At 57.9% G+C, this 24,379-nt stretch overlaps 10 protein-coding genes across 10 annotated transcripts; 3 read left to right on the top strand and 7 right to left on the bottom strand.

Annotated features, from left to right (window-relative positions):
* Positions 1–55: 55 nt before the first annotated feature.
* On the bottom strand, positions 56–3,704 carry ACA1_203160 (uncharacterized protein; the record flags this gene model as incomplete). Its single annotated transcript, XM_004338277.1, has 13 exons — positions 56–64; positions 114–251; positions 516–680; positions 803–1,549; positions 1,666–1,926; positions 2,058–2,206; positions 2,315–2,546; positions 2,642–2,782; positions 2,878–2,940; positions 3,033–3,094; positions 3,181–3,261; positions 3,386–3,458; positions 3,594–3,704. The coding sequence occupies 13 exons, from the start codon at positions 3,702–3,704 to the stop codon at positions 56–58; spliced, it is 2,232 nt and encodes a 743-aa protein (XP_004338325.1).
* A 378-nt stretch (positions 3,705–4,082) lies between these two features.
* ACA1_203150 (transcription initiation factor iia, gamma subunit, helical domain containing protein) lies at positions 4,083–4,583 on the top strand (the record flags this gene model as incomplete). Its single annotated transcript, XM_004338276.1, has 2 exons — positions 4,083–4,235; positions 4,365–4,583. The coding sequence occupies 2 exons, from the start codon at positions 4,083–4,085 to the stop codon at positions 4,581–4,583; spliced, it is 372 nt and encodes a 123-aa protein (XP_004338324.1).
* A 115-nt stretch (positions 4,584–4,698) lies between these two features.
* On the bottom strand, positions 4,699–7,453 carry ACA1_203140 (glycosyltransferase AER61, putative; the record flags this gene model as incomplete). Its single annotated transcript, XM_004338275.1, has 11 exons — positions 4,699–4,793; positions 4,883–4,985; positions 5,092–5,362; positions 5,454–5,562; positions 5,672–5,723; positions 5,821–5,943; positions 6,071–6,157; positions 6,260–6,441; positions 6,537–6,621; positions 6,759–6,866; positions 7,094–7,453. 11 exons carry the CDS (start codon positions 7,451–7,453, stop codon positions 4,699–4,701), a joined length of 1,575 nt encoding a protein of 524 aa, XP_004338323.1.
* Positions 7,454–7,546: 93 nt separating this feature from the next.
* Positions 7,547–9,533, bottom strand: ACA1_203130 (NAD dependent epimerase/dehydratase superfamily protein; the record flags this gene model as incomplete). The annotated part of the gene is made up of 9 exons (XM_004338274.1): positions 7,547–7,751; positions 7,873–8,021; positions 8,090–8,161; positions 8,264–8,335; positions 8,427–8,608; positions 8,689–8,926; positions 9,075–9,169; positions 9,260–9,311; positions 9,399–9,533. 9 exons carry the CDS (start codon positions 9,531–9,533, stop codon positions 7,547–7,549), a joined length of 1,200 nt encoding a protein of 399 aa, XP_004338322.1.
* A 173-nt stretch (positions 9,534–9,706) lies between these two features.
* ACA1_203120 (RasGEF domain containing protein) lies at positions 9,707–11,611 on the bottom strand (the record flags this gene model as incomplete). The annotated part of the gene is made up of 7 exons (XM_004338273.1): positions 9,707–9,793; positions 9,860–10,473; positions 10,591–10,678; positions 10,788–10,956; positions 11,057–11,161; positions 11,240–11,391; positions 11,513–11,611. 7 exons carry the CDS (start codon positions 11,609–11,611, stop codon positions 9,707–9,709), a joined length of 1,314 nt encoding a protein of 437 aa, XP_004338321.1.
* A 180-nt stretch (positions 11,612–11,791) lies between these two features.
* On the bottom strand, positions 11,792–12,453 carry ACA1_203110 (uncharacterized protein; the record flags this gene model as incomplete). Its single annotated transcript, XM_004338272.1, has 2 exons — positions 11,792–12,173; positions 12,302–12,453. The coding sequence occupies 2 exons, from the start codon at positions 12,451–12,453 to the stop codon at positions 11,792–11,794; spliced, it is 534 nt and encodes a 177-aa protein (XP_004338320.1).
* Positions 12,454–13,282: 829 nt separating this feature from the next.
* Positions 13,283–13,892, top strand: ACA1_203100 (Helixloop-helix DNA-binding domain containing protein; the record flags this gene model as incomplete). The annotated part of the gene is made up of 2 exons (XM_004338271.1): positions 13,283–13,596; positions 13,661–13,892. The coding sequence occupies 2 exons, from the start codon at positions 13,283–13,285 to the stop codon at positions 13,890–13,892; spliced, it is 546 nt and encodes a 181-aa protein (XP_004338319.1).
* Positions 13,893–14,070: 178 nt separating this feature from the next.
* ACA1_203090 (glycosyl hydrolase, family 31 protein) lies at positions 14,071–17,627 on the bottom strand (the record flags this gene model as incomplete). Its single annotated transcript, XM_004338270.1, has 18 exons — positions 14,071–14,208; positions 14,302–14,591; positions 14,693–14,756; positions 14,907–15,055; positions 15,216–15,309; positions 15,398–15,527; positions 15,639–15,696; positions 15,824–15,978; positions 16,048–16,113; positions 16,201–16,282; positions 16,364–16,380; positions 16,515–16,575; positions 16,656–16,722; positions 16,800–16,886; positions 16,974–17,038; positions 17,147–17,195; positions 17,328–17,425; positions 17,504–17,627. The coding sequence occupies 18 exons, from the start codon at positions 17,625–17,627 to the stop codon at positions 14,071–14,073; spliced, it is 1,794 nt and encodes a 597-aa protein (XP_004338318.1).
* A 563-nt stretch (positions 17,628–18,190) lies between these two features.
* Positions 18,191–21,478, top strand: ACA1_203080 (uncharacterized protein; the record flags this gene model as incomplete). Its single annotated transcript, XM_004338269.1, is given in 9 exon segments — positions 18,191–18,446; positions 18,545–18,719; positions 18,787–19,122; positions 19,223–19,452; positions 19,550–19,667; positions 19,682–20,219; positions 20,328–20,492; positions 20,566–20,886; positions 20,927–21,478. 9 exon segments carry the CDS (start codon positions 18,191–18,193, stop codon positions 21,476–21,478), a joined length of 2,691 nt encoding a protein of 896 aa, XP_004338317.1.
* An 818-nt stretch (positions 21,479–22,296) lies between these two features.
* On the bottom strand, positions 22,297–24,325 carry ACA1_203070 (Fbox domain containing protein; the record flags this gene model as incomplete). The annotated part of the gene is made up of 9 exons (XM_004338268.1): positions 22,297–22,433; positions 22,519–22,597; positions 22,704–22,832; positions 22,947–23,070; positions 23,164–23,263; positions 23,359–23,439; positions 23,549–23,670; positions 23,751–24,094; positions 24,233–24,325. 9 exons carry the CDS (start codon positions 24,323–24,325, stop codon positions 22,297–22,299), a joined length of 1,209 nt encoding a protein of 402 aa, XP_004338316.1.
* Between the last annotated feature and the right edge of the window lie 54 nt (positions 24,326–24,379).

The following is a 24,379-nucleotide window of genomic DNA, read 5'->3' as shown; positions in this document are numbered from 1 at the left end:
GGCGTGCTGGCTTCTCCAGCGCCGGCTCGATGGCCTGCTCGACAATTGCGTGTGCTTAGCGCACCTATGACACAGCAGCAGCAGCGCCACACACACAGAGAGAAAGGCCGTACGCGCGGGATCTTGGCGGCCCAGAAGGCCTGGTAGAAGCGCTCGCCCTCGGCCGAGCTGTGGAAGATGAACTTCTCGGGCACCTCCTTGAGCTTCCACAGCAGATGGAGCTTCTTGCGACTCCCCGATGGCCTCGTCACCTACATGGTGTGCCCCATTGTTCATGCCGACATGAAGGTGTCAGTGACTGTGTAGCAAACGACACGTGGGTGGTGGTGGGTGGTGGGAGTTGCCTGCAGAAGCGAGTCGATGGGCATGGTGGTGGGCGAGGACTTGCGGAGCTCGTACATGGCGATCGTTTGCTGGATGAAGGAGGAGCTTAGCTTGATCAAGCTAAGTGCGTGAAAGAAAAAGGGTAGAATAGAAATGAAGAAGAAGAAAAGGAAAGGAGGGCTGTTATGTACCTGCGGTACGTCGATGATGAGGGTGACCTTCTTCGAGTGTCGCTTTCTCTTCTTCCGAATGGCGTGGAACAGGAATGCGCCCTTGCGATGGTTCGGCGGGAGGAAGAATTCACCAGACTGCGGGGAGCTGGACAGAGCGCCGTCGGGTCCCAACGACGTCAACTCCTACGCGTCGGTTACGCAACACGCACCGCACACACACCGCGCACGCACGCACGCACGCACACCATACGATGATTTTAAGTTGAAGCGGCCACAAAGATGTCCTGGTGGGAGTGGTAGCGCACCCTTGACGACGCCATGGAATCGACTTCGCCGACGTCGTCCGAGTCATCGTAGTCGTTGGGGTCGTAGGGCGGGATGTCGTCGAAACTGTCGAGCCACTCCTTCTCGGCCTCCTGGTCGACCCCCTCCTCGTCGGCCGTGTCCGTGGCCGGCTCGTTGCCGCTCTGCTGGTCCCGCTCCTCCTCCTCTGTGTCCCTGTCCCGGTCGCTGCCACTGGCGTCGCGCTCGATCGCGCTCCCCGATCGGCTCGAGGCCACGAGGCCGAAACCGAGCGTCGACTTGTTTCGCAGCCGACTCTTGCCGCTGCTGCGCAGCTGCGAGTGCTTGCGCGTCGTGCCCGAGCCGCTGCTGCTGTCGTTGTCGTCGCTGCCGCCATCTTCGCTGCTGTCGCCATTCGCACTGGCGCTGGCGTTGGTGTTGGCGAGGGCGGGGTGATTGAGCAATAGTGGGGCGTTGCCACCCGAGACGGTGATCGCCTTGCGAGGCCGGACTTGGAGGCGCGCTGAGCCGCTCGGCAGCAGGCCGAGTGAGGCCACATCGGGCGGCAGTTCGAGCGGACGCGGCGGAATGCGCGCCACGGAGGGCGTGGCCGGACTCGAACTCGAGCCCAGCGGGGTCTTGAGCTGTCGCGCTGAGGTGCGACGCAGCTGGAGGGCCGACCCGCCTCCATTGCCGGTGGTCGGGCCGTAGCGCAGCATATCAGGCTGCTCAGCGATGCGCTGCGGCACGGAACCCGACGTGAAGCTCCGCTGCACCGTTGATAACAAACTAGAGTTAGTGTTGTTGTTGTTGTTGTTGTTGTTGTTGTTGTTGTTGTTGTTGTTGTTGTTGTTGTTGTTGTTAGAGAGGGTGAGAGTGGTGTTACCTGGCGTGTCATCTTGTTGAGGCGTTCATGCTGGTTTCGGGGCAGGACGGGAGAGGTGGGCGAGGGCGCGTGAGAGGGCGAGGGCGAGGGCGAGGGCGAGGGCGGGGAGGACTTGGCCACGGGCGGCGCAGCGGCGGGCTGGACCGGCGACAGGGTGGTGGAAAACGAGCCCGAGCCAGCGCGGGTGATCGGAGCCGATGCGGCCAGCAACCCAGGCTTGATCTCCACGGAGCGCCGATAGAACTTGTAGTAGTCCTTCGTCTGTTACGTTAACAGCACCACGGCACGACACGACACACGCGGCACACGCACACGCCATGAGTGCGGTCGGTGAAGGTCAGCGCCACTGATGAGTGCGGCCAATGGGCCAGTGAGATTGGTGGGGCGCGGACCTTCCGGTGCGGGAGGTTGGGCGAGGAGGGCTCCTGGCCCGCCGGCTTGTCGACGGACGTCACCGAGACCTCCGGTATGGCGTCGGCCGACATCGAACCCGAGTACTCCGGGAGGTGGTCGAACGTATCGCTCACCGTCACCGCTGGCGCTGGTGCCAAGTAAGAAATAGAATAAGAATAATGCACAACAAACGCAAATAAATAGATAAATAATAAAGAAAGCGCTGGAGCGACAGGGGAAGGGGTGAAGTGGGTACCGTGGGGCGGCGGGGCGGCTACGGGGGCGGTGGCGGTGGGCACCTGAGTCTGGAGGCGATGTTTGGACGCCTGGATGTCGGGCACGGAGGAGACCAGTTGGTTGGCGCAGTTCTGGTAGTGCGAGTCCATGGTCTGGGCGAACGCCCACACGAGCTCGGCCGTGTTCATGAGGCCCTTCACCAGGGTGTGCTGTAGCCGGATGCCCGTTTGCACCTGCTCCAGCATCAACACCTGCATCCCCAAATGATTTAATAATTGCAGAGTTAATGCATACGCATCGTCTCACTGACCAATGAAGATGAGGAGAATGAAGGCCTGCTTGGTACCTCCTTCAGGCGGTCGCGCTCGTCTTCGGCCTCAGCGAGCTTCTCAAGATTCACCTGACCCTTCTTGGCGTTGATCGACCGCACCTTGAGCACCGCTGCGTCGTAGTTGGCTCGAGATTTGTCGTACTTCTTTTTCTCCCTCTGATGTAGCAGCCACACATCGACGGCGCGTGTGTAAGTCGAAAGAATGTGAAGCGGGCTATCGTTGACGAGGAGGGGGAGGGCGGCTCTCAAACCTTGGCCTCTTCGTACTCCTCCCGCATGGTGGTGCTGGTGACCAGTTTCGTCAACTCTTCGCACTGCAGTGTTGCCCACCAACGGCGGTCATCAGCAACCATGGTCATTATGCATCAGAGAGACAGCGAGCGGGTGTGGGTGGTGTGAGGCATACGAATTCGGCGTGCATGTCGCCGATGCGTTGGAGCAGCTTGCTGGCCGAGGTCAGACAACTCGCTGGAGAGAGGTGATGAAGTATGTTGGAATCGAGTGTGTGGCGGTCGAGCGCGAGAGCGGCTGAGAGAAGGATCAGCGCGACGTACCGAGCTCGGCCTCGTTCTCGGCGACCAAGGTGGTTCCCTTCTCGAACACTTCGGCCAGGGAACGCGCGTGGTACATCGTCTCTGTTCATTCATAGCACCACGTGGCCAGCGATGAAGTGGAGGTGAGCACGGCAGAGGCCGACGGCGGAGAAGTGAGGGAAAGAGGGCACAGCACACGGGCAAGGGCGAAGGACGGAACACGCACTGGAGTTGCTGCGAGTGAACTTGTCGATCTTGGTCTGGACCTCTTGTATGAAGTTGCGTGTATCCTTCAGCTTCTACTCAAAGTGAGATGGGAGATGGGAGATTAGTCATGCGCAGTAGCACTGAACGAGATGAAAAGCAAAAGAAAAGAAAATAATCTTGGCCATAGGGAGATCTCATGAGGAGGGCACAGGGTAAGGGTAACATACCACCATGTGTAGCTTCACGACATCAGTCGAGTGCTTCTTGGTTTTGGCCTTTGGGGTGATTGGCACGTTGTGGTTGACGTTCTGCCCGGTCGAGCCTATCCTCCATCCCATTTTCTTGCTGCGGCTCGAGCCGCTCCTCTTCTTGATGCTGCTCATCGCTGCCCCTTCTCGTTCGAGCCAATCTAATCTTTGATACCCCTCTCACTCCAAAATAGCAAGCTCCCCAACCTACCACCTCCACACAACCTCAAGCCACCTTTTCCTTCGATCCCGTCTCCCTAATCGATAGAAATGCCAACCTCTCGAGTTGAGTTGGTCGCAGCAAACAGCACCACCAAGCAACCATAAATGTTGCAGAAATTCGAAAGGAAAAATGATTTCCTCAACAAAGAAAGTATAAATAGGGCCGTGGAGTTGATGATTAATCAAGAAGAACCGGAAGGACGCATTGGATCCTTGCCGACGATAAGTTAGAAGAGGCTCGTAGTCATGGAAGTAGAGAAGAAGAACGCGGTGTCGGTGTACAGTCTCTACCGAAAATCGACGCTAGGCATCTGCCTGCAGGATGCGCTTGATGATCTGCAGGAAAGGAACCACATCGGGGCCGATCTCGCCCAAAAAGTCCTCGAACAGTTCGACAAGGTACTGCCCCCTTCTGCCGCACTTGCATCGCCGCAGGCTGCGAGCATTTTTTTCAAATCGCTGCTCGGGGGGGGAGGAATTCTTTTTGTTTGCACGGGGCACTGTCGCTGATGTGTGCCCGACTTGCAGTCGATGAGCGAAGCGCTTGCCACGCGAGTACGCACTCGCTTCACGTTCAAGGGCCATCTGCATACCTATCGGCTGGTCGACAACGTGTGGACCTTCCTCCTCGAAGACACCACCTTCCGCTCCGACACAGACGTCGTGACTGTGGACCTCGTCAAGATCGTGGCCTGCGAGGAGCGACAGCCCGGCCAGCCGCCCGGTGCCGGTGCCAAGGCTCTCTGAAGAAGATGAAGAGAGGCCTGGAAGCAGAGTAGCAGAGTAGCAGGAGCAGGCGTTTATGTATAAAGGCGGTCGAGGTAGAAGAAGAAGAACAACAACAACAAGAGGCAAGGAACAACTAGCTCTTGCCCATTTGTGTGTTGAAGGACGAAGCGATCGAGATCGCCACGTCCACCACCTTCTTCATCTGATCAATGTCCACGCTGATCGCATCTGCACCAAAGAAGAGAAGAAAGCGTTAGTGGAGGTGGTGAAGGTCGTTACGATCAGAGTGATGGGACGGGAGAGGCAGAGAGTAGTACGGGAGACGTGGACGGGGATGTAGATGTGGTTGGACTGCTTGGCCAGGTTGCGGAAGTAGGTGAAGCTCTTGACGCTGTCCGGTAGCAGCTCGATCAGAATAGCCTGGATCCAAGTTTCATCACCACGCCCGTCAAAAAATTCACCTACACGCACACGCACACGCACACGCACGCATCCAAGAGCGATCCACAAAGGAGGGGAGTAGTACCTCTGGAGGAAGGAAGACGGTGTGGGAGAGACCGGCGCCGTGCACGCCGATGAGGATGTTGGTCTTGGAGTACATGAGCTCGACCTGCTCCTTGAAGGTCATAGTCTCCAACTGTACGCTCGAGAACGAGGCTCGCCCTCGGCTGACTTCCTCGAGGGCCTTGACGACCTGGTCCTCGTTGCTGATCTTGCGATCGAGTTTTCGGCCCATGTAGTCCTTTCGCAAGATCAGGGTTATCCGCGGCTCATTGGGTATGTTGTGCTTCAGCATGCTGCGTAGAGCCACGCAAAAGACGATGAGATTGCGTGCGCGGTTTGGCGGTGTGTCGTGTCGTGTCGTGTCGTGTCGTGTGTGGAGCGCACCCAAGTTTGTTGAGGACAAAATGGGAAAAGGCCTCGAGGATATCGCTGTCGAGGCAGGGCTCGCCATGCGAGGCCCGCCACACATTGTTGTGAATGAACGTGCCATAACCTGCACGCACGCGCGCACGCAGAGCAAGCAACGCAACCAAACACCAGGCAACGAGCATTGTCAAACGGTCTCTGGCAATCACCGTTATCACTGGGTAAAGTGGGGTTACCTTCCCACGGCATGATCGCATCTTTGAAGCACACCTTGCCTTTGCCAACAAGCTGGGCAAGAGACAGGGCAGTGGGTCAGAAAAACGGCAAAACAACTGCAATTGTCGTCTCAATGGTTTTGGGGGGTGGGGTGGGGGTGCTGACGTACCTCCTTTCCCAGCACGAGCGGGTGGTCGGGAGAGAAGACCTTGAGCATGTCGGTGAAGGGTTCGGTCTTCTCATGCATGTCCAAGAGCAGCACCTGTGTGTTCTTGTCCAACTTGTCGACCACCTGCACATACAGAACCGCACAGCATCACACACACACACACACACACACACCACGCACACACACGCACACACCACACACACCAACCGTCAAAAGATGCGCTGGAATCGCCGGAGGAGAGTGTGCGTACCTCGAGGGTCGTGAAGGCGTTGATCCACTCGCCGAGCTGGTGGTACATATTCCATGCTTCGTAGCGCATGATAACCACCACCGGGTTCTGTTCACACCACATCACATCACACCACATTGTGAGCGGCGTGCTTAGCGCGATCGTTTCCCCCCCAAAGGGCTCCCGACTGGTGCGAGTGGTGAGACGCACCTCGTAGACGACGCCGCATTCGGTGGACTGGTCGGCGGGGATCTCCGCAAAGTTATTCCACAAGGCGCGGCTGAATTTGTTCTCCGTGCCCAGCATGTTGTTCACGTCCTTCACGATCGATCGATCGACCTGACACTGCGCGGAGAATGAACCTACCGACCCACTGCTGATCAGCGACTTCTCTGCGCACGCGCACCGCCGCACGCGCCTGCAACACGCGCACATGACCGCACACGCACACGCACACAACGCGCACACAACATGGCGTGAAAGGAACCTGGGCCAAAATGGGGGTGTCTGTTTTGTCCTGAGGAGTCGAACTCGCGGGGTGGGTTCCAAGGAATCTTGTCAAAGTCCACCACCTGAAATCATCCATCCACATGTGTAGTGTGCGCAAGGGAGAGCGTGTAAGTGTATGGTCAACTGGTGTGTGGTGTGTGTGGTGTGTGTGGTGTGTGGTGTGGTCAACTGGTGCGTGCGTGCGTGCGGGAACACGCACCAGGTTGAAGCCCTCGCAGATGGTGTCGGGCTGGCTGCTGCGACTGCCCCAGCCCTGCAGCTTGTAGCACTCCACACGCCCTTGCCCGCCCGTGTTCTTGCACCACTCCTGCTTCGCCTCCCGAAACCTTTGCACCTGACAACACGGTTATCATCAAATCTTAGAATGGCATATGATTGAGATGACACAGAGATTTATTTATTTATTTATTTATTATGTATTTATGATATATCGCGGAAGAGATTGCGCGGTGGTGCAAATTAATCTACAAACAAGAATAAATAAAAAGTATTTATAAATTCAAAAATCAATTCTGAGCAATCGGAGGAGCTTACCAGGGTGAGGCCCGTGCGCTCTTCGCATGCGCGTTCGGTAGGCGTGGCGCCGAGCTGGTTCAGCCACCGCTTGTAGGCGTTGAGTGGATAGGTGGCCGCCTCTTTCTCCTTGTGGCCCGATTCGATTGTGGCTCGCGTGAGATTGGCGAATTCGCCCCCCACAGCCTCGGCCAATCGAAGCAGTATCCTCTCGGTTCGCTCTTGCGCCGAGATTGACTCGGCCAGGGCGCCGGCCAGCCGATCGAGTCGCTCATCGTTCGACCTCGGTGCCGAGAGCCAGGCGAAGTAGAGGAGGGAGCCCACGGAAAGGAGTACGACCACCAGCAGAGCCGTCTGGTTCGTGGTGAGCCGCGTCTTCATCCTTTCCATTATTCTATTATTTCTTTGTTTTCAGTGAGAAAAATATATATAAATAATTAATAATAAAATGAATAATTAAAAAATTCGACCTGGTCAGTCGTTCTTCTTGTCGGAGGGCGAAGGGGCGGCGGCAGCGGTGTAGTAGCGCACAGAGAGGTCGATGCCCTCGTCGGGGGTGAACAGGGGACGCCAGCCGAGGTCGCGCTTGGCCTTCTCCACCGAGAAGTAGTATTCGGCGCGTGACACCACCAGCGTCGGGGGCGTCAACACCGTCAGCTGACCCAGCGGCAGTCGTCCACTTCATCACCATCATCACACCATCAAAAAAACCCAGAGAGAAGAGAGAGAGAGGGTCAGCCTGATGCAGACAAGAATGTGATGACCATGACAGCGAACGATGACGAAGAATGTTGACGTACTCGGTAAGGCGAGCCAGGAACTCAACGATGTGGGCGAGGACGGTGGCGACGTAGTGAGGGATGATACGGAAGGTGTGCCCAAACTTGCGTCCGAACTGACTAGCGAACTTGAAGTACTCCACCGGCGCGTCATCGGAGATAAAATAGGCCTGTGTGGCACGACCAAAAGAAGGCGTGAATGCAAATGTAAACGCGAGGACGGCAAGCGCAATGGTACCTGGCCAGCAGCGGGCGAGCCAGGAGCGAGCTTCTCTTCGAGCTTGAGGAAGCCATGGACGACATTCTCCACCTGGGGTAATTCACAGGAGTTAGCAAGAGATCCATGGCACGATCGGTCAGAAAGAACAACGTGACACTGGCAAGGAGAGAAGGAAGAAGATTGCCTACGTACATAGGCGTAGTCCTGCTTGTTGTTCAGCGTGCCCACGCCCGGATAGCCCGTTCCTATCAGCTTGGAGAAGAACTATGGTCGGGTCGGGTGAGATTGCAGTGACACGACCAACGACACGACAAGACAAGACCAACGACACGACCAACGACACGAGGGAGAGTACGTCGCGAGGGCCGTAGATGGCGTTGGGACGGATGACGCCGGTGAGAAGCCCATTGGGGCCGTCGTTGGCCGCCAGCACGGCCTTCTCGGCGATCATCTTGGTGTGGGTGTAGTGGCACAGCGGGTCCTTGGGGTAGACTGCCTTGTCCTCGCCCAGCCCACGGATGGGCTTTCTCAAAGTGTCTTTAAGGGGGCAGGTGGTATTGGTAACAGTAATAGGAGTGATATAATCGGAGCTAAAACCACATAGGCAGGGCGCGTACCGGAAGTCACGAAGATGGAGGCGGAAGAGGGGAAGAGCAGCTTTTTAACTCCGGTCTTGTGGCACGCCTCGATGATGTTCTTGGTGCCGACGTAGTTGACCTTGTTCACGAGCTCAAAATCGTGTTGCAATCTCGACCAGTAGTTGAGCATCGCTGCGGTGTGGAAGACGACGTCTCGGTCGCAACACGCATTGTACAGATGAGCTTCGTTGAGGATGTCACCTCGGATGAACGACACCTGATAGACAATGTTGTGCAGGCCACAAGGAGTGGTGGTCAGCCTCAGAGACTACAAGAATTGCCCGTCAGCTCGCCCAGAAAGTGTGTGTGTGCGTGCGTGCGTGCGGTGTGTGTGGTGTGTGTGGTGTGTGTGTGAGGAGCAGTACGTTGGGCTCGTCCTTGAACAGGTGTGAATCCACCGCATCAAAGATATGTACGTCTTCCTCACCTCGCGCCAGCAAAGCCTCCACAATGTGCGAACCTGCCCACAACGCGCACAGTTGTACCATTGTATGTCGGTCTCTCTTTTAAAAGAGGCCCAAATGCACTTCAACACTCCACCACCGCGTACCTAGGAACCCGTGGCCGCCGATGACCAGGTAGGCTTGGCCTGTCTTCTGCGTCTGTGGTGGTGGCAAAAAAAGAGGGACATAATTAGTGGTGAATTATATTATTATTAATTATGCTGGACGGGGGGGGGGTAAACGAACCTCGACTTTGGAGGGGCGCGAGCGAGGCAAAGGGATGGCTGCGCCGGGCTTTGACCGCCGTCGGCCGAGCAGGGCAGCCACCACCAAAGCCACGGCAGCGGCCACAACCACCGTCGTGACTGTCGTCGCGTCCATCTCTGCGTCAATAAAATAATAATAATAAATAAATTGAAACGCGAACTCCGGAAAGGCAGGACAACACGAACAGGCCATCAACATCGACACCACGCTGGTAGAATATGAAATATAGTATCAATATATTTGAATAGTCCAAATGGCTGCCCTCCCGCCAGACCGGCACGCAACGCTCAGTTGGCCGTCTCCTTGGCTTCGGCCCCGGCGTCAGACGAGCTCTCCTCCTTGGGCTGCTGTTGCGGCTGCGGCGGCGGCTGGGACTGGGCCAGCGGTGTCAAGTCGGACTTCATCGCGCGGCTGCTGGATCGGGAGCGGAGGGTGGCCACCAGCGCGGACGAGCTGGAGGGCGAGGCGCTGAGCCGCTTCTTTTTCTTCTTCTTCGCGAGCTTGGCCTTGTGGTCGAGCAGGAGGTCCTGGCTGCTGCTCGCGCTCTCGTCGCCGCCCTCGTCGCCCGCCACGCGCATGCGCGTCTTCTTCTTCTTCTTTTTCACCTTCTTCACCTTCTCGGCGGTGCTGTCATCGCCGTCCACCTCATCATCGTCATCATCGTCGTCCACCTCATTATCCGCCTCGCCCTTGTTGTTGTGCTTCGAGCGCTCCTTGTTCTTGCTCTTCGAATTCTTCTTCGTCGTCACCGCCTTCTTCGCAGCGGCGTCGGCGTCGTCTTGTTCGTCGTCAAAGACGTCGTCCTGGTCCTCCTCCAGTATGCTCTCGGTCTCGGTCTCGGTCTCCGACGTGAGCACCGACCACGAGTCGTCGCCCTCGCCGCGGCCCCGGTCCCTCACCGACACGGTGAGCGACAGCGACGAGTCGGACGAGTCAGAGATGTGGAAGAGGCTGAGAATGTTGGAGTTGTTGAGTATCGAGTCCACGTTGCTGTTGACGTCCTTGGTCCTCGACATGAAGCGCGCCGCCAGCTCGTGCAACACTTCGTCATTATCTGTGTCGTGTGCGTGTGCGTGTCGTGTCGTGTCGTGTCGTGTGCGGCGACGTCCATTATGATGAGTTCGTTAACGACACACGACAGGTTGGCCGAGCTTGAGAGTGGCACGCGAACCAATGAACGGAGGACTGTGACAGTATTCGATGAGCTCTGGGTCGGTGAGTCTGTCGAGCTCCTTGACCTCCGTCTGTTGCGCAGTTTCCTGCCATTGCGAACACGACAACGCGAGTGTTTAGGTCATGCTCTGGGGAGAGGGGGTTGTAGAGCACGCATGTAGAAGGAAGAAGGGTAAGGTTGTGTCTTTTTTGTACCTGAAGTCTTCGGATGTTCTGCACCTGCTGATGCAGCATGGCCAACCGGTCGACGTTGATCGACCCGTCTTCGTTGTAGTTATTGTTGCCAATATTGATGAATGTGATATCGCGCAGCGAGACAGCCAGGTACGGAATCTTTGGTCCCTGCACCTTATCGAAGCATTCTCTGTACATGGGCCATGTAGGAGATGAGCGTGTCGGCAGCGTAAGGTGGTGTGTGCGTGTGTGCGTGTGTGCGTGCGCGTGCATGCGACACTAACCTGTACGTCCAGAAGTTCTGCTGGGGCTGCATGATTTGTTCCAGTTTCTGTAGTTTCTTCAGGTGTCGCTCCGGCATCAATAGCCACGTCTGCCTCAAACGCTGTACGGCGCTGTGCAAAAGCAGAGAAGAACCGTCAGCAATGCATCAGCCAACGCCACTTCATGCAGTGATTGTGTGAATGGCATACCTATTGTGGAGCGCTGATGTGATTTCGGCAACACCGTTGTAGTTGTGAAGCTTGAACAAGTCCAGCGCCAGCCGAATGAACTTGCTAATGATGAGCGCCTGCTTCTCGATGCTGGACTGCGTGAGGATGCACGTCGCCACCCAGTAGCTCACCTGGTGTCGCAAATTGCAGCGCAGGGTGATACGTTTACAACGTTGTGAGTGAATTCATTCCTGTTGTTGTTGTTGTTGTTGTTGTTGTTGTTGTTGTTGTTGTTGTGCTGCTGCGTGGTACCTGGTTGAATCGTTCGATGATCCTGGTCAGGTTGGGCGACAACAGGATCTTGTCCTCGCGCTGCCAGGCCTGGTCCAGGAACTCGCGCGCTGTGATCATCTTTTGTCAACCACGAAAGCTGGTCAGCAAAAGACCAACCACCCAGAGGTCGTACAATAATTGACACTCCTACTCGCCTGCACAGACAACTACTGACTCTACCTGAAACAAGCGTGCTTCGGTTCGTGTAAGCTCGACGGCAATGCTCATCTGGTCCTTGACCGCAAACAGTTTGTTGGCCTACCACGAGGTGGTCGTGTTAGTTGATGTGACGTCACGTCGCGCAGAGGGCGGCCCGGCAGCGTGGTAGGTGTGATGTACCATGTCGGCGAGGTGGGCAAACTCTTCGACTCGGTTGAGCGTGAGGCCCTTGGGCGCCGGCACGGGCGGGGTGGCCTTGATCCGCGCGAGGCGGTGGTTGGCCTGGACGAAGAGCAGCTTGAACTCGTTGTTCCTGGCGTCGCCGAGGCCCGGCATGGCGCCCAACACGGCCACGCGATCGCGGCGGCGCAGGTCGCCGAAGAAGTGCCGAGCCCAGAGGCGCATGAAACTGGCCAGCGCCGCCGAGCCGTTCTCTCCGCCAGTGCCCTCTTGCACAGTACCGAGAGTCAAGGAGATCACTCTCACCAATCGATTGGCAAAATAAAGTGAAAAAGTAAATGAACAAGATGGAGATACATATCAAAAGCTAAAGATCCAGTAAAGAAACAAACAAAACAAAAATGGATGGAAGGATATTGTTTGATCCACCGTTCGGTGAGGACGCGTGTCGGGTGATTTCGCAGGAGATGCTTGTGAGAAAGGAGGAAGGCCATGGCCACCTCCTCATCCCCGCTCAGCAGGGCACGATCCGCAAGCAGCTCGAACGCCTCTCGCTTCGTCGTTTTACCCTTTGCCGCCATCTCCAATCTCGCCAATTATCAAATCCGGCTCTATGCAGTGACTAACGAAGAGGGTGATCGAGGAGCACGCAGAAGCAGTTGGCGCAGACAGATGGAAGCTGAGTGAGAAAACACAGCGCGGTCTGCAGGAGACACCGCAACTCCCAGTTCCCCCTCTTCCGGAATTTAAAAACTGCGTTCACCGCGATCGTGTCTTGGCAACGATTACTGGGTACGCCGTTACGTACGTGTGCTTGTGGTGCGGTCGACGGGGAAAACAGGTTCTGTGTTGAACTTTTGAATTTGAAATCGAACTGATGTATCTACCCTACCATAGCCTTGTGGCGCAGATCAGTCAAGAACTGCAGGGAGAGGTGGCAGCATCAACCACGGCTTGGAGTGATTCACAAGATGGAGTCCAGATTCCAGGATTTAAGGTGGAGTCGGTTGGGCAGTTTTTCTTTTCCTTTCTTCAAAAAAGGAACGGACGGTTTGGGCTTAGCGCAGACGCACACGCAGCCACCACCACGAGCAAGAGCTCCTAAGAAGAGAAGAGAAGGCTGCCAGTTCCTTCCCAAGCCATGGACCCGAGGTAAGCACGTGTCCTGCTCCCTCTTCGCCTTCGTTGCCCCCAGCCTAGTATTTTTATTGCCCTACTCTTCTTCTCTTCTTCAGCCTCTGCTTCTTCGGCTTGCTCTCTACTCTCCCAATTCGAGTAGCAGACGAGCAGTTACTTGATTCGAAAGATGTGTTGTGAGGTTGTGAAGGGATTCGGTCTAACCTCCATCTCTGGCTGGACAGCAGCTATGAAACGACGATGATGATGAACGTAGCACAGGCTCAGGGAAACATGCACTCACACCACGGGCAACACCAAGGCCACCACATTACGTTGGAGACCCTCCACATCAACCCCGCCGCGTTGCTGTATTCGCCTACCGGCGGAATGATGCGTGTCTCGTCGGGGGCGCTTGCGCCGAGCATGCTCCTCCCTGCACAGGCCGGTGCCATGCCGCCGCATAGCCCCACGGGAACATCGATGCCCCTCATATCCTCGCAGCTCGAGGGCAAGAGCCACAAGCACAGCCTTTCATTCGATGACACCGACAGCCTGTCGGACAACGAAGGAAACAGTGACAGTGGCGAGGGTCCAAGGAAGCGAGGGTACCGCTCCCCTCTTGTTGCCTTCCAACCGTTCGCTGCTGATGATGTGTTGCGTGGTGTGTAGGAGGGTGGAAACAGTTGAACGCAAGACGAAGAAGTGCGCGATGGAGCGTAAGCGGAGGAAGGACCTGAACGAGGGCTTCCACGGGCTGAGGCAGGCGCTGCCGCTGACCATCTCGCGACCCAGCAAGACCACCCTGCTGCACTACGCCGTGGACTACATCAAGCAGCTCGAAGCCGAGGTGTCCCACCTGCGCGACGAGAACCGTGCCCTGCGCAAGGCCATGACCGGTTAGCGAGCTCTCTTCGCCCGCGCGGTACCAAGACCACCCCCACCACACCGCATCTGTACAGAAGCGTAAGTTGTAGAGTAACAGCTTCGTTTAAAGCTTGACCTAAGCGCAATCATCAAGGCGCGAGACTTGACGACGAGATGGAACAGAATTGGTGAAGGAAAGTTGAAGTCGGTAATCATCAGCAGGCGGCGGTGTGGCGGGCGTTGGTGATCCCATGGATGGCCAGGCGAAGGCCCTGCGTGGTGGGTCCCGGCTGAATCCAGAGCTCGCGCTTGGCCGCGTCGAAGAACCACCCAGAGGCCGTTCTCTCGTAACGCTGCGAACAAAGGTTACCACACTGAGCCACTCGTGCGCGTGCGGCGGTGCATGCGCGTGCGTGTGTGCGGTGATGCGTGCGGTGGTACGGTACCTGGTCGATGGAGGCCAGCTCGGGCAGAAGCGTGGGGCCGTCATCGAGGCTGGTGACGGCGACGGCCTTGAAGAGGCCGCGGGCGGCGGGCAGCTCCACGCCGCGGAAGAGGAACACCAGCGGGCGCGCGTGGGCGGTGGCCTCGAGCTCGAGCGCGGCCTGATCCGCGTCGTAGGTGTAGGCGAACTCCTGGCTCTGGCCCTGGTACTGCCTCACGCTCTGCGTCTCCGCCTCCCCGAGGTACGATACCAGCAAGGTCAAGAAGTCCGCGGCACGCTTGTCGCCGTTGCCTGCAACGCAGCCAAGCAAGTTGAGACGTCGTGTCGTTGGTGTGTGCGTGTGCGTGTGCGTGTGCGTGTGCGTGTGCGTGTGTGTGCGATGAATGATGTACCGGTGATGGAGTCGAACACGTGAAGAGGGATGATGGAGCCCTTCCTCTTGAACACGGGGAACCTCTCAAGAGGAACAGAATAGGCCTGATTTGTTTTGATGATGATCACATGATGAAGGTGATGGTGAAGAAGATGAAGAAGAAGAAGAAGAAGCAAAGGTGTGAGGGGGGTGTGAGCGATTGAGAGACAGAATAAAAGGGTAAAGGGGGGCACCGAGAGGGTCGAGCCGCCCTTGTAGACGCAGGAGGGCTGCCACCAATCGACCCAGTCGTCGTTGGCCGGGAACGAAACGGCCCTGGACGTCGAATTGTCCACCATCGGCACCACCAGGATGTCCTTCCACAGAAGATACTCCCACGAATCTGAACACCAAGGTGCGGTGTGTGCGGTTTGTGCGGCGTGTGCCGTGTGTGCCGTGTGTGTGGTGTGTGTCGTGTGTGTGTGTGTGTGGAATGTGCGTGCCGTGTGCGGTGGTGAGTGAGGCACCTCACGCAACATTCGCAGTCCAATGAACCACCGTACCGGGTGTGAAGATGGTCTCGCTCGCAAGAGGCTTGATCACCGAGACGCCTTGCTCGTAGGCCGTCGAGCCAGCGTTCAAGAAATAGGGAAGCAGCTGCGTGGTGGACGCCCCCGCCCCAAGCACGAAACCAGGGCTTGTTGTGAGACATTGTGGGCCTAGAAAGGTGAGGCTGGCCGCATACCTCGGTGTGAATGTGGACGAAGGCGCGGTAGATGTCGACCGTCTGGTTGGTGTTGTCGAACATCCACGGCCGATGCTGGTTGTCGCCTCCGTTCTCCATCAGGGGAGTGAACGCGCCCATTTGTGCCCACCTTCATTCATTCATTCATTCATTCATTCAAGGCACCACCCACGACGCAGTGAGCGAGTGGTGAGCTAAGGGTGAGGTGCTGATGAGGCATAGACGAGTGCAGGTGACATACCGCAGGAACAGTTCCTTGGTCCTTCCGAACGGAGGAGGTCCGTGAGCTCTGAAACCACCTGTCACACACACACACACACACACACACACACACACACACCGCATGAACGCACGCGCGCACGCAACGCACGAGCTCATCAGACAGCTGTTCAATAATGGCGGGAATGAACGAATGGCCATCGGTACCGATATCGCTGCCAAAGTTGACGTAGTTGCGCCAGGCCGAGTGGAAAATGTTCATGAGCGCGTTCTTGAGACCGTCGAACGTCGGGTCCTGGTCGCCCACCCAACCGGAGAAGACCACATCGCGCGGCGAGAACGAGCGGTAGATGTCGCCCCAGCTGCATGCATGCAGTGTCATGTGTCGCGTCAATCTTAGCTGGCGTGTGCGAGTGCGTGGTGGGTTGTACCTGTCGACGGGCCTGGACATGATGAGCGCTTGCGGGTTCTTGCTTCGGGAGTAGTAGAAGAAGTCCCTGTTTTCGCGAAGGGATAGAGTGTAAGAGAGTGGAGCCAACGCGAGTCCCTGTCGCCCATGCACAGCTACCAGGGGTGCGTCGTACCTGTAGTAGAGATCCGAGTACTCACGGGGCGTAACGATGCCCTTGTGGCCCCACGCCACGATGAGCTCGTACAGGTAAGGATCTGGTAGGTAACACAGATAGAGTCAGTGAGCGTTACAACTGGTGAGTCGATCACAGGCCACAACACAAACTAGACACCAACCTGTGCCGTCGCATTTCCTATGAAGGGCGAAAGATGTGTATCACACACACACACACACACACACACACACACACACACACACACACAACACACACACGAGTGAGCATGGGCCTGGATGTAATTTGTTTAGTGAATATGGCCGTGTACATACCATCCGTCGACGCCGATGTCGAGCACCAGGTCCATCTGCTTGTGCCACCATGCCACCGCCTCTGCATTCATGCGCATAGGTAGAGGAGTCAGCACAGGTTATTAATGAATGTCTCGCGAGCAATGGGAGGCCGCGGCGTACCGGGATTGGTGTAATCAAGGAACGAGCCCACTCCGTGCCACCACTTGACCTCATTGGTCCACAGTCCCTGCATTGCACAATGTTTTTGTGGTGGAAACATGCGTCAGCCAGTCACTCGAGATTGAAAAAGAGAAAAGTGGAAACCTTCAGAATGTAGTCTTTGGCAATGGCCTCGGCGTGGTTGGACGAGTCGGTGTCGATCATCGACGTGGCCCACAGGATAACGCGGACCTACACATCAGCGAACGACAAAGAGCACAGTTGTGTGAGAGTGTGCTCGCGAACGCTGCGTACAGTACAGAGGAAGAGGGAAAGTACCCCAAGCTTGTGGAAGTGGTCGATCATTTGGCTGGCGTTGGGGTACTTGGCGGTATTGAAGATGACTAGCACACCGCACACGACACACAGCGACCACACAATGACCCACGCACACGCCGCTGTCAGCCTGTGTGCCACCGAGCTTAGCATAATGGTTTTTTCTAGTTCCGTACAATTGTTGTCTGCAGTCGCCCACTGGCTGTCAAGGTCCACCGCGCCGACCTGGACGAGACGAGTGCAATTCATTACATAGCACGCGGTATAAAACTATCTCCATACACACATACACTCATCTCTACGAAATATAGAACGAAAATGCCACAAAAGGCATTTAAAAGGGGTGACAAGGGGTACGGGGATGTTGCGCTTGAGGAAACCCTCGACAAACTCAGTCTCAGAGGTCTGGTTGGCCACTTCGCTGGCCAGCCACACCCAGTGCGAGTGCGCCCATTCTGCAGCCCCGCCATTGCGTGAGTGGGCCATCTAAAGAGCGAAGAGCGAAGAGCGAAGAAAGAAGAGGGGGGGGACACCTGGGTAGAGAGCGGAAGCAAGTCGAGAGGCCGGCACGACTGCGGGCGCAGCCTGGTGGTGGTCAAAGTCGGCAAGCACCACCACTGCGCACAGCACCGCGAGCACTGTGGCCCTCAGGTACATCATCTTTTGGAATGACAGCTTCTTTCTGGCCCCGACAATGCCTGCTTGGCATTTCAAACGGGTTTTATCATTGAAATCCGGTTGGCGGAATTGCTGGCAAGAGAGAAAAGAAAGAGATAAGTTGAAGTGGGCGAAAAAAAGCCAGATCCTTTCAGAAGAAGTACACGCTTATAAGGAAAGATTCTGAAACGAGTGTGAGGTTGGGGCTGAACTCCAACAGCTGTTAGCCACGGCGGTGGTGGTGATGGGCAACGTGAATGTGACTGACACTAGCCACAAGCACTGAATCACGCTGTTAAATTACTGATAGTCAAAACTGCGCCACTACCCTACGCAGCCTGCGCGACCCGTACAGGACTACGCCGCGAAGAACAACCCGTACAAGAAGCTCCGGGTGTATACACCGGCACATTGACGGCGGCAAGTTCTGCGTGTCGGGCCGCCCGATCACAATCTCTTCGAGGAAATATTTGGCCGCACATAATAAAAGGAAAGGCCGAAAGGGGCCAACAAGATAACTCACTTGAGTACACGGGCCTGCACTTGCGCCAAAAACCTGAGACATGAAGCGAGCCAGGGAACAAAACGTCGAGGCAGCAGGACAACAAGGAGGAGAGACGGCGAGCGTTGTGCTGCCGGCCCACCGCCACGACGACGATACAACAACAGCGTCGCCGAACAGAAAGAAGCCACGCCTTGGTGGATGGGTGGATGACGACGACAAGGAAGGAGGCCTCGAGTGGAACCTGCTGCGCGACCTGCCCTACGTCGCCTTCCGCCGTCTCCTCGACTTCCTCTCCTCCGCCACCGCCAATGCCGGTACCACCCCCATTTCTTTATTTATTAGGTTCTATTTATTTACGCTTTGTTTATATGTTTATGTGTTTATGTGTTTATTTGTTTATTTGTTTATTCAGAGGGCTCGTTGAAGGCAGTTTTGCCTGGGGTGCCGGAGCTGTGCCGCGTGCGCGCCGAGAGTGGACGGTTCGCTGGTGAGCTCGAGTGGGGCGACGAAGTGGCCCCGGGCGAAGAGGAGGCCTTCGAGCTGCAGATGGAGGCCCAGGAAAAGCAGCTGCGCTCCCTGCGGCCCTAGTACGTAACTCCCTCGCGTGTGGTGTGTGTCGTGTCTGACGAACGCCGATCGCACACGCGCATGCAGTCACACTCCGCCGAGGCACGCCCAGCACCACGATTCGATCGGCAGCGTGGCTGCGCTGCGACTCACCTGCCACGCCATCAAGAACGCCGTCGACCACGCCCTCGGCGCCAGCGCGCAAGGCTCCGCCCTCTACGTGCCACTTGATCAGTTCCTCGTCGACCACTTCTTCCCGGCCGCCGCCACCGCGGCCTCGAGCGCCGGATCAGACAAAGCGGTGCCGCCGCCGCTGCTGCCGCTGTTGTCCAACTCAGCCGAGGCGGCGCGCACCAAGGACCGGTTCCGGAAGATGGCTGACCTGACCCTGGGCGTGGCCCAGGCTCGCCTCCACCAGTCGCAGTGCGTGCCCCCCTCCATCGTTGTTGTGTGGCCTCGGACGACACACGGCTGACGTCACGAGCCTTGGTGGTACGCGTGTGGTGGTGCGTGTGCTACGCAGGCTGGACGAGGTGCTGGAGTACGTGTGGCGCACGTGGGAGTTCGCACCTGCCAAGCTCGAGGCCCTCCGCCAGCAGCTCCTCGCGCCCCGCGCCACCGTCGCCGGTGACCAAGCTCAGGCGGCGCTGCTCAAGGTGGAGTACCTGCGGCGGGAGGACGACTACCTGGGCCAGTCCTACGGGCTGGGCATCTGCGCCTGCCTGTCCCTCGGCCTGCCCGACATGCCCCACGGTGAATTGATTGACTACCCCCAACCCTCGCCTCCCCTCCCGCCCCATTCATCAGCTGACCCTTTTTCGCTTTCGCTTTCGTGTTTTGGGGGATTCAGAGCGAGCGGAGGTGGGGCTGTGGGTGCTCCAGGCGTGGGACCACCGGGACGAGGGCTGGGACCTGCAGGTGGTCGTCGATCTACGCACCTCCTCGGCCAGCTGGAAGCAGCTCCTCGAGTCTTCCGGCCAAGACCAACAAGACGAAACGAGGATGAACAGGAGAAAGAGGAGGAGGAGGAGGAGGAAAGGGGCGAAGATGACGAGGCATCTGCTCCGCTGCACGTGGTGGTCTTCGACTACTACCGCTCGCGTGGCAACATCATGGACCAGACCACCGCCAACTTCACCCTCCTACGCAAGTTGTGGCGGTGCGTGGGACTCGGCGGCGGCGGCGATGACGACGGCAGCGACCAGGACCTATCGTGGAAGGGGAAGGAGGTGCTGACCACGCTCCTGGCCTGCCTGGGCTTCGCGTGGCACGACGACGTCGATCTGCTGTGGGACGACTGCGACGACGAAGATGCCGACACAGTCAACGAGCATGTCGCTGGCATCGGTCGGGGCAGGGGCCGGAGCCGTGGCGGCCGGCGGCGCGTGACTGAGGTCCAGAACACCATGCTGCTCGAGACGAGCCGGGTCAAGCACAAGGAGCTGCTGCAGGGGCTGGCGCCCTATGTCGCCCAACTCAACGCCTTTCTCGACGCCCGCCAACAGTCCGCCGCCACCGAGGTACCTAGGCCCACCAAGTCGCCCGGCATTCGTGGCCATCGTGTGCGGTGATGCGTGTCATGCGGCTCACGTTCGGATGACGTCGTCATCATCACCATCATCGTTCAGGTCAAGACGCGAGAGCAGGTGGTGAGGCGTGTGCGACGGTTCATCGGCCAGCAGAGGCTCGCGCGCACGGAGTCCTACATCCGGCAGCGCCTCCAAGGCGGCGCCCCCTGGCCTTCGTCCTCCGAATGCCCCGAGTTTGCTCTCGCCCACGTCGAAGGCCATGAGGTCAGTACTCTCCCTCCCCTGTAGCCCTGTGACGTCAGCAGCCTTCTTACACTTGCTCACATATCTATTTAAGGTGGCGAACGAGCTGCGGGTGGTCTACGCCCGCACGTTGGACCTCGAGCCGGGCGAGTACTCCTCCTTCTCCGATCGCACAGTCGAGCTCGCCTTTCCGGTCTCGGCCGATGCGCTGCGCCGCGTTGAACTTGCCGGCGACGGCGATGGCGGCGACGATGACCACCATCGCGCGGGGCCGCTGCCGCTGGAGGTGGTGTTCCGAGTGTCAACAAAGTCGGCCAACTGCTACACCGGCCCGCACGCGCAGTCGATGGTGACGGCGCGCGTGGTGGGACACCACCCGCGGCTGAGCGCCGCCCTTGCTGCCAAGGCAGTGGCGGTGGCCAACACGGCCTTGGGCCTCGGGGGGACATGGCAAGCCGATGCATCCCGACGACGCCATGGCCGAGGAGGAGGACGGTCAGGAGGCGACAGAAGGAGTTGAAGAAGGGGAGGAGGACGAGGACACGATCGTGCTGAAGCTCGATCGCACCATCTCAGACATGGGCCGCAACGAGAAGGTCATGGCCACGGAGGCCATCGAGCTCGTCGGCCGCCTGCTCGGCCTCGCCCTCCGGCCCACTTCGGGCGATGCGCCGCAACCCACCGCCGACGCCGACGGCACCGGTGGACCGAGGCCGGGGTTGTTCCGAGGCCACAACCCCGACCCGGCCATGGAGACCACTCCGTTCGCGAGGGCCGTGCTGGCGTTCCTGGACGAGGCGGCGCGGGTGGCGACGTGGGACGCCGAGGAGGGCACCTTCCCCGTGCAGTCCACCCTGCGCCAGAAGTGGGACGAAGGGGAAGCCAACGGGGACGACGACGATGATGCGGGAGCCGAGGATGGCACGAAAACAGCGGAGCAGCTCAAGAGCCAGCTGACCCGAGAGATCGGAGACCTGTGCGCAATGGACCGGGTAGCGCTCTGGTGACCAATTTTGTACTTATTTGTTTGTTTTTTTGCTTCAAACATTGCGCCCTTCAAAACCCTGGACACTACGGCGTGGGTGTCAAACATTGTGGTGCAGCACACGCTTGAGGAGCCCCTCCCCTTTCCTCCATCAAAAGTGTAACAGTCCGCTAACATGAGATTCTCAGTGATCATCCACACTGACGCTTGCAAGGCCATGATTCAGGCGGTCACAGGGCAGTACCTGGAACCGCGCACCTTCTCGGACAAGGACGACATCTACAGCTACGAGTGCGAAAGGGAGGCCAGGGAATCCTACATCCAGCGCAAAACCGACGTCGCGGTTTTCGAGACGGGCGTGGAACTCGGTGTAAAGACCTACATCGTCATGCCCCCGTCAATCTTCGGCATCGGCAGGGGACTGTTCAACAAACTGTCCATCCAGGCGCCCACAATCCTCCGTTCGGCCATAAAGGCCGGCCAGGCGGAGGTCATTGGAGATGGAAAGGCCCAGTGGGATCACGTTCACATCGCTGACTTGGTGCTGCTCTATGAGCTCATCTTGTCCAAGCTGCTCAAGCTGGCGCACGGCAAGCAGGGCATCTTCTTTGCCGAGACCGGCCATCACACGTAGCTGGAGCTTTCTCAAGGTGTGGCAGCAGCTGGCTACGAGCTCGTCGGGGCTCTGAAGACAGATAAGGTGAAGAGCGTGACCGTCAAGGATCCCTCCATCGTGGAGCTCGCCTATGCATCAAAGTACGACCAACCCGCCTTCATCTTGGCTCTCATCTCTCGCTTCAGAACTTGCACCTAACTTTCTTGGACATACGTGTATGTTACTTAGCTCGCGCACCAGGAGCGACAGGAGTCGCCCTTTTTCCCTTGGAGGGCGCACAGGAGGAAGCCCCGGGCGTCCCAGTGAGGGCGCGACGTGGGCTGCTTGAGGAGCCACTTCAACGACCGCCGCACCTTTTTCGCTGCGACCGCACCGAAATGCACGGCACATTTGCGGGTGAGCGCAACACACGCAACACACGCAACACGGCAAGTGGCCAGAAGTACGTTTGAGAGGAGCGGCAATGAAGATGACGGGTCCAGCGTAGTAGGGGCACCAGTGCAGAGGCACAGTGAACTTCGGAACCTGCACCACCAACCGGTAAATCAATCAATCAATCAATCAGCTGAGCACGAATCGGACTTCGATCGAAGCGAGCCAAAAAGCGTGCGTGCGCGGTTGGCTCCAGCACCTTGAGCCGCCCCAGGGTGTTCTGCACGTGGTCGGGGTCGGTGGCGTTGATGAGGAACAGCACGACGGCCAGGCCCTTTTCAAATCGGCCCTTGCCCTCGCCCAGCATGCCGTGCAACTCGCGGTAGGCCTGTCCACCCGCACCGAGCACCAGCGCCCCAGTCAATTTGCGCATGCGTGTCGTGCGTGTGCGTGCGGTGCGGTGCGTGTGCGTGTGCAATTGATTGCTTGGGGGTGTAGGTACGCGCTCGGCGTGGTCTTCGCTGTCGCTCATCTTCTGGGCGTCGACCACGTACACGATCTTAACGTCCGGCGAGAGGGTGGTGCGCAGGCCTCGGAAGAACGGGTTCCCTTCACAGTACCAGTTCCTTGTGTGTCGTGTGGGTGTCGTGTGGGTCGTGTGTCAGCAGTAATAGAGTATGCAGCTCGGCACAGCACCAACGCGAATGTCGCAGGCTTACCTGGGCTTGCGAATGACGCTGATGTTGGTGGTTGTCGTCTGGCCGTTACAAGAGTAGTAGATGTTGTGGTAGCCCTCGACACGCAGCACCCTGCACTCGCCTTGCATTTGGCCCCACACACATGCGCGCGTGGTGGTGGTGGTCACGTGGTTGAGACGCGGTAAACATGCCTTCAGGCATGCGTGGTGTTGGTACCTCCAGGGCTCAGCATGTCAAATGCAGGACCCAAGGGCGGTTTACTGTCCTCTTTCCCGTTGGTGGGCTCGTCGCCCAAACCTGCGATCCATCACGACACGACACACACGACACACACGACACACGCATTCCTCGGATGCTCGTTATTGTGGGAGACGAAGCGGCTGCCGAGGTCAGTGGAACACGGTACCCAGGCCAAGCTCGAGCTTCATAATGTCGGCGAGGGCCGACAGGGTGGCGAAGGGCACCAGACCAGCCACGATGATCCCCTCGTCGGCCGGTCGGGTCCACTCCGTCACCATCTCGTGCATGCTGCGCACGTTCGAGTTTCAACCCTCAGACCGCACACACACGACACGCACGACACGCACGACACAGGACACACGCCATACCGGCGATAGGCAAGCTTCCACCCGCCGTAGCCTTCGGAGGGTGCGGCGTGCTGCTTGACAAACTCGAGCAGCGGAGGCACAAAGCCGTCGGCGTCGTCCTCGCACGCCTCTGTGCTGCTGCTGCTGGCGGGCTTGGGCGTGCGCGCGGCAAAGAGCGCGTAGAGCTCGCTCACGCGGTGCTGGAGCCACTCGTTGCGCGCGTCGGGCGCCACGGCGTCGGGCAGGTAGGGGTGCAGCCCGGCCGCTTCGCCCCAGAAGTCGGACCCAAAGCGGCGCAGGAAGAGCGAGCACCACGCCACGTCGCTCGCCGCCTCCCGCTCAAGCGCCCTGCACGTTTGCCCCACCTATAATAACGCAGTGATAAATAATAAACACATAATTGTACAAACAATATCATAAATAAATCATAAAATAGTATCATAAATAAATCATACATAATATTATCTATAAATTGATTGAGTTGTTCTTTGGTATTGGCATACACGGGTGAGGTCAGGGGGCGAGAGGTGGGCCAGCACGCAGGCGACCACGTTCGTGTCCAGCCCCACAAGCAACGTCTCATCTTCGTTCTCCATCTTGGAGCAGGGCTCGGGGTGATAGCGGAGAAAGAAAAAGAATTTCATGTTCTT

Source organism: Acanthamoeba castellanii, assembly GCF_000313135.1.
Source record: "Acanthamoeba castellanii str. Neff unplaced genomic scaffold scf7180000084754, whole genome shotgun sequence".
NCBI classification, from domain to species: Eukaryota; Discosea; order Longamoebia; family Acanthamoebidae; genus Acanthamoeba; species Acanthamoeba castellanii.
Note: the sequence above shows the minus strand (reverse complement) of the source record. Positions and strands in the feature narration are given on the sequence as shown.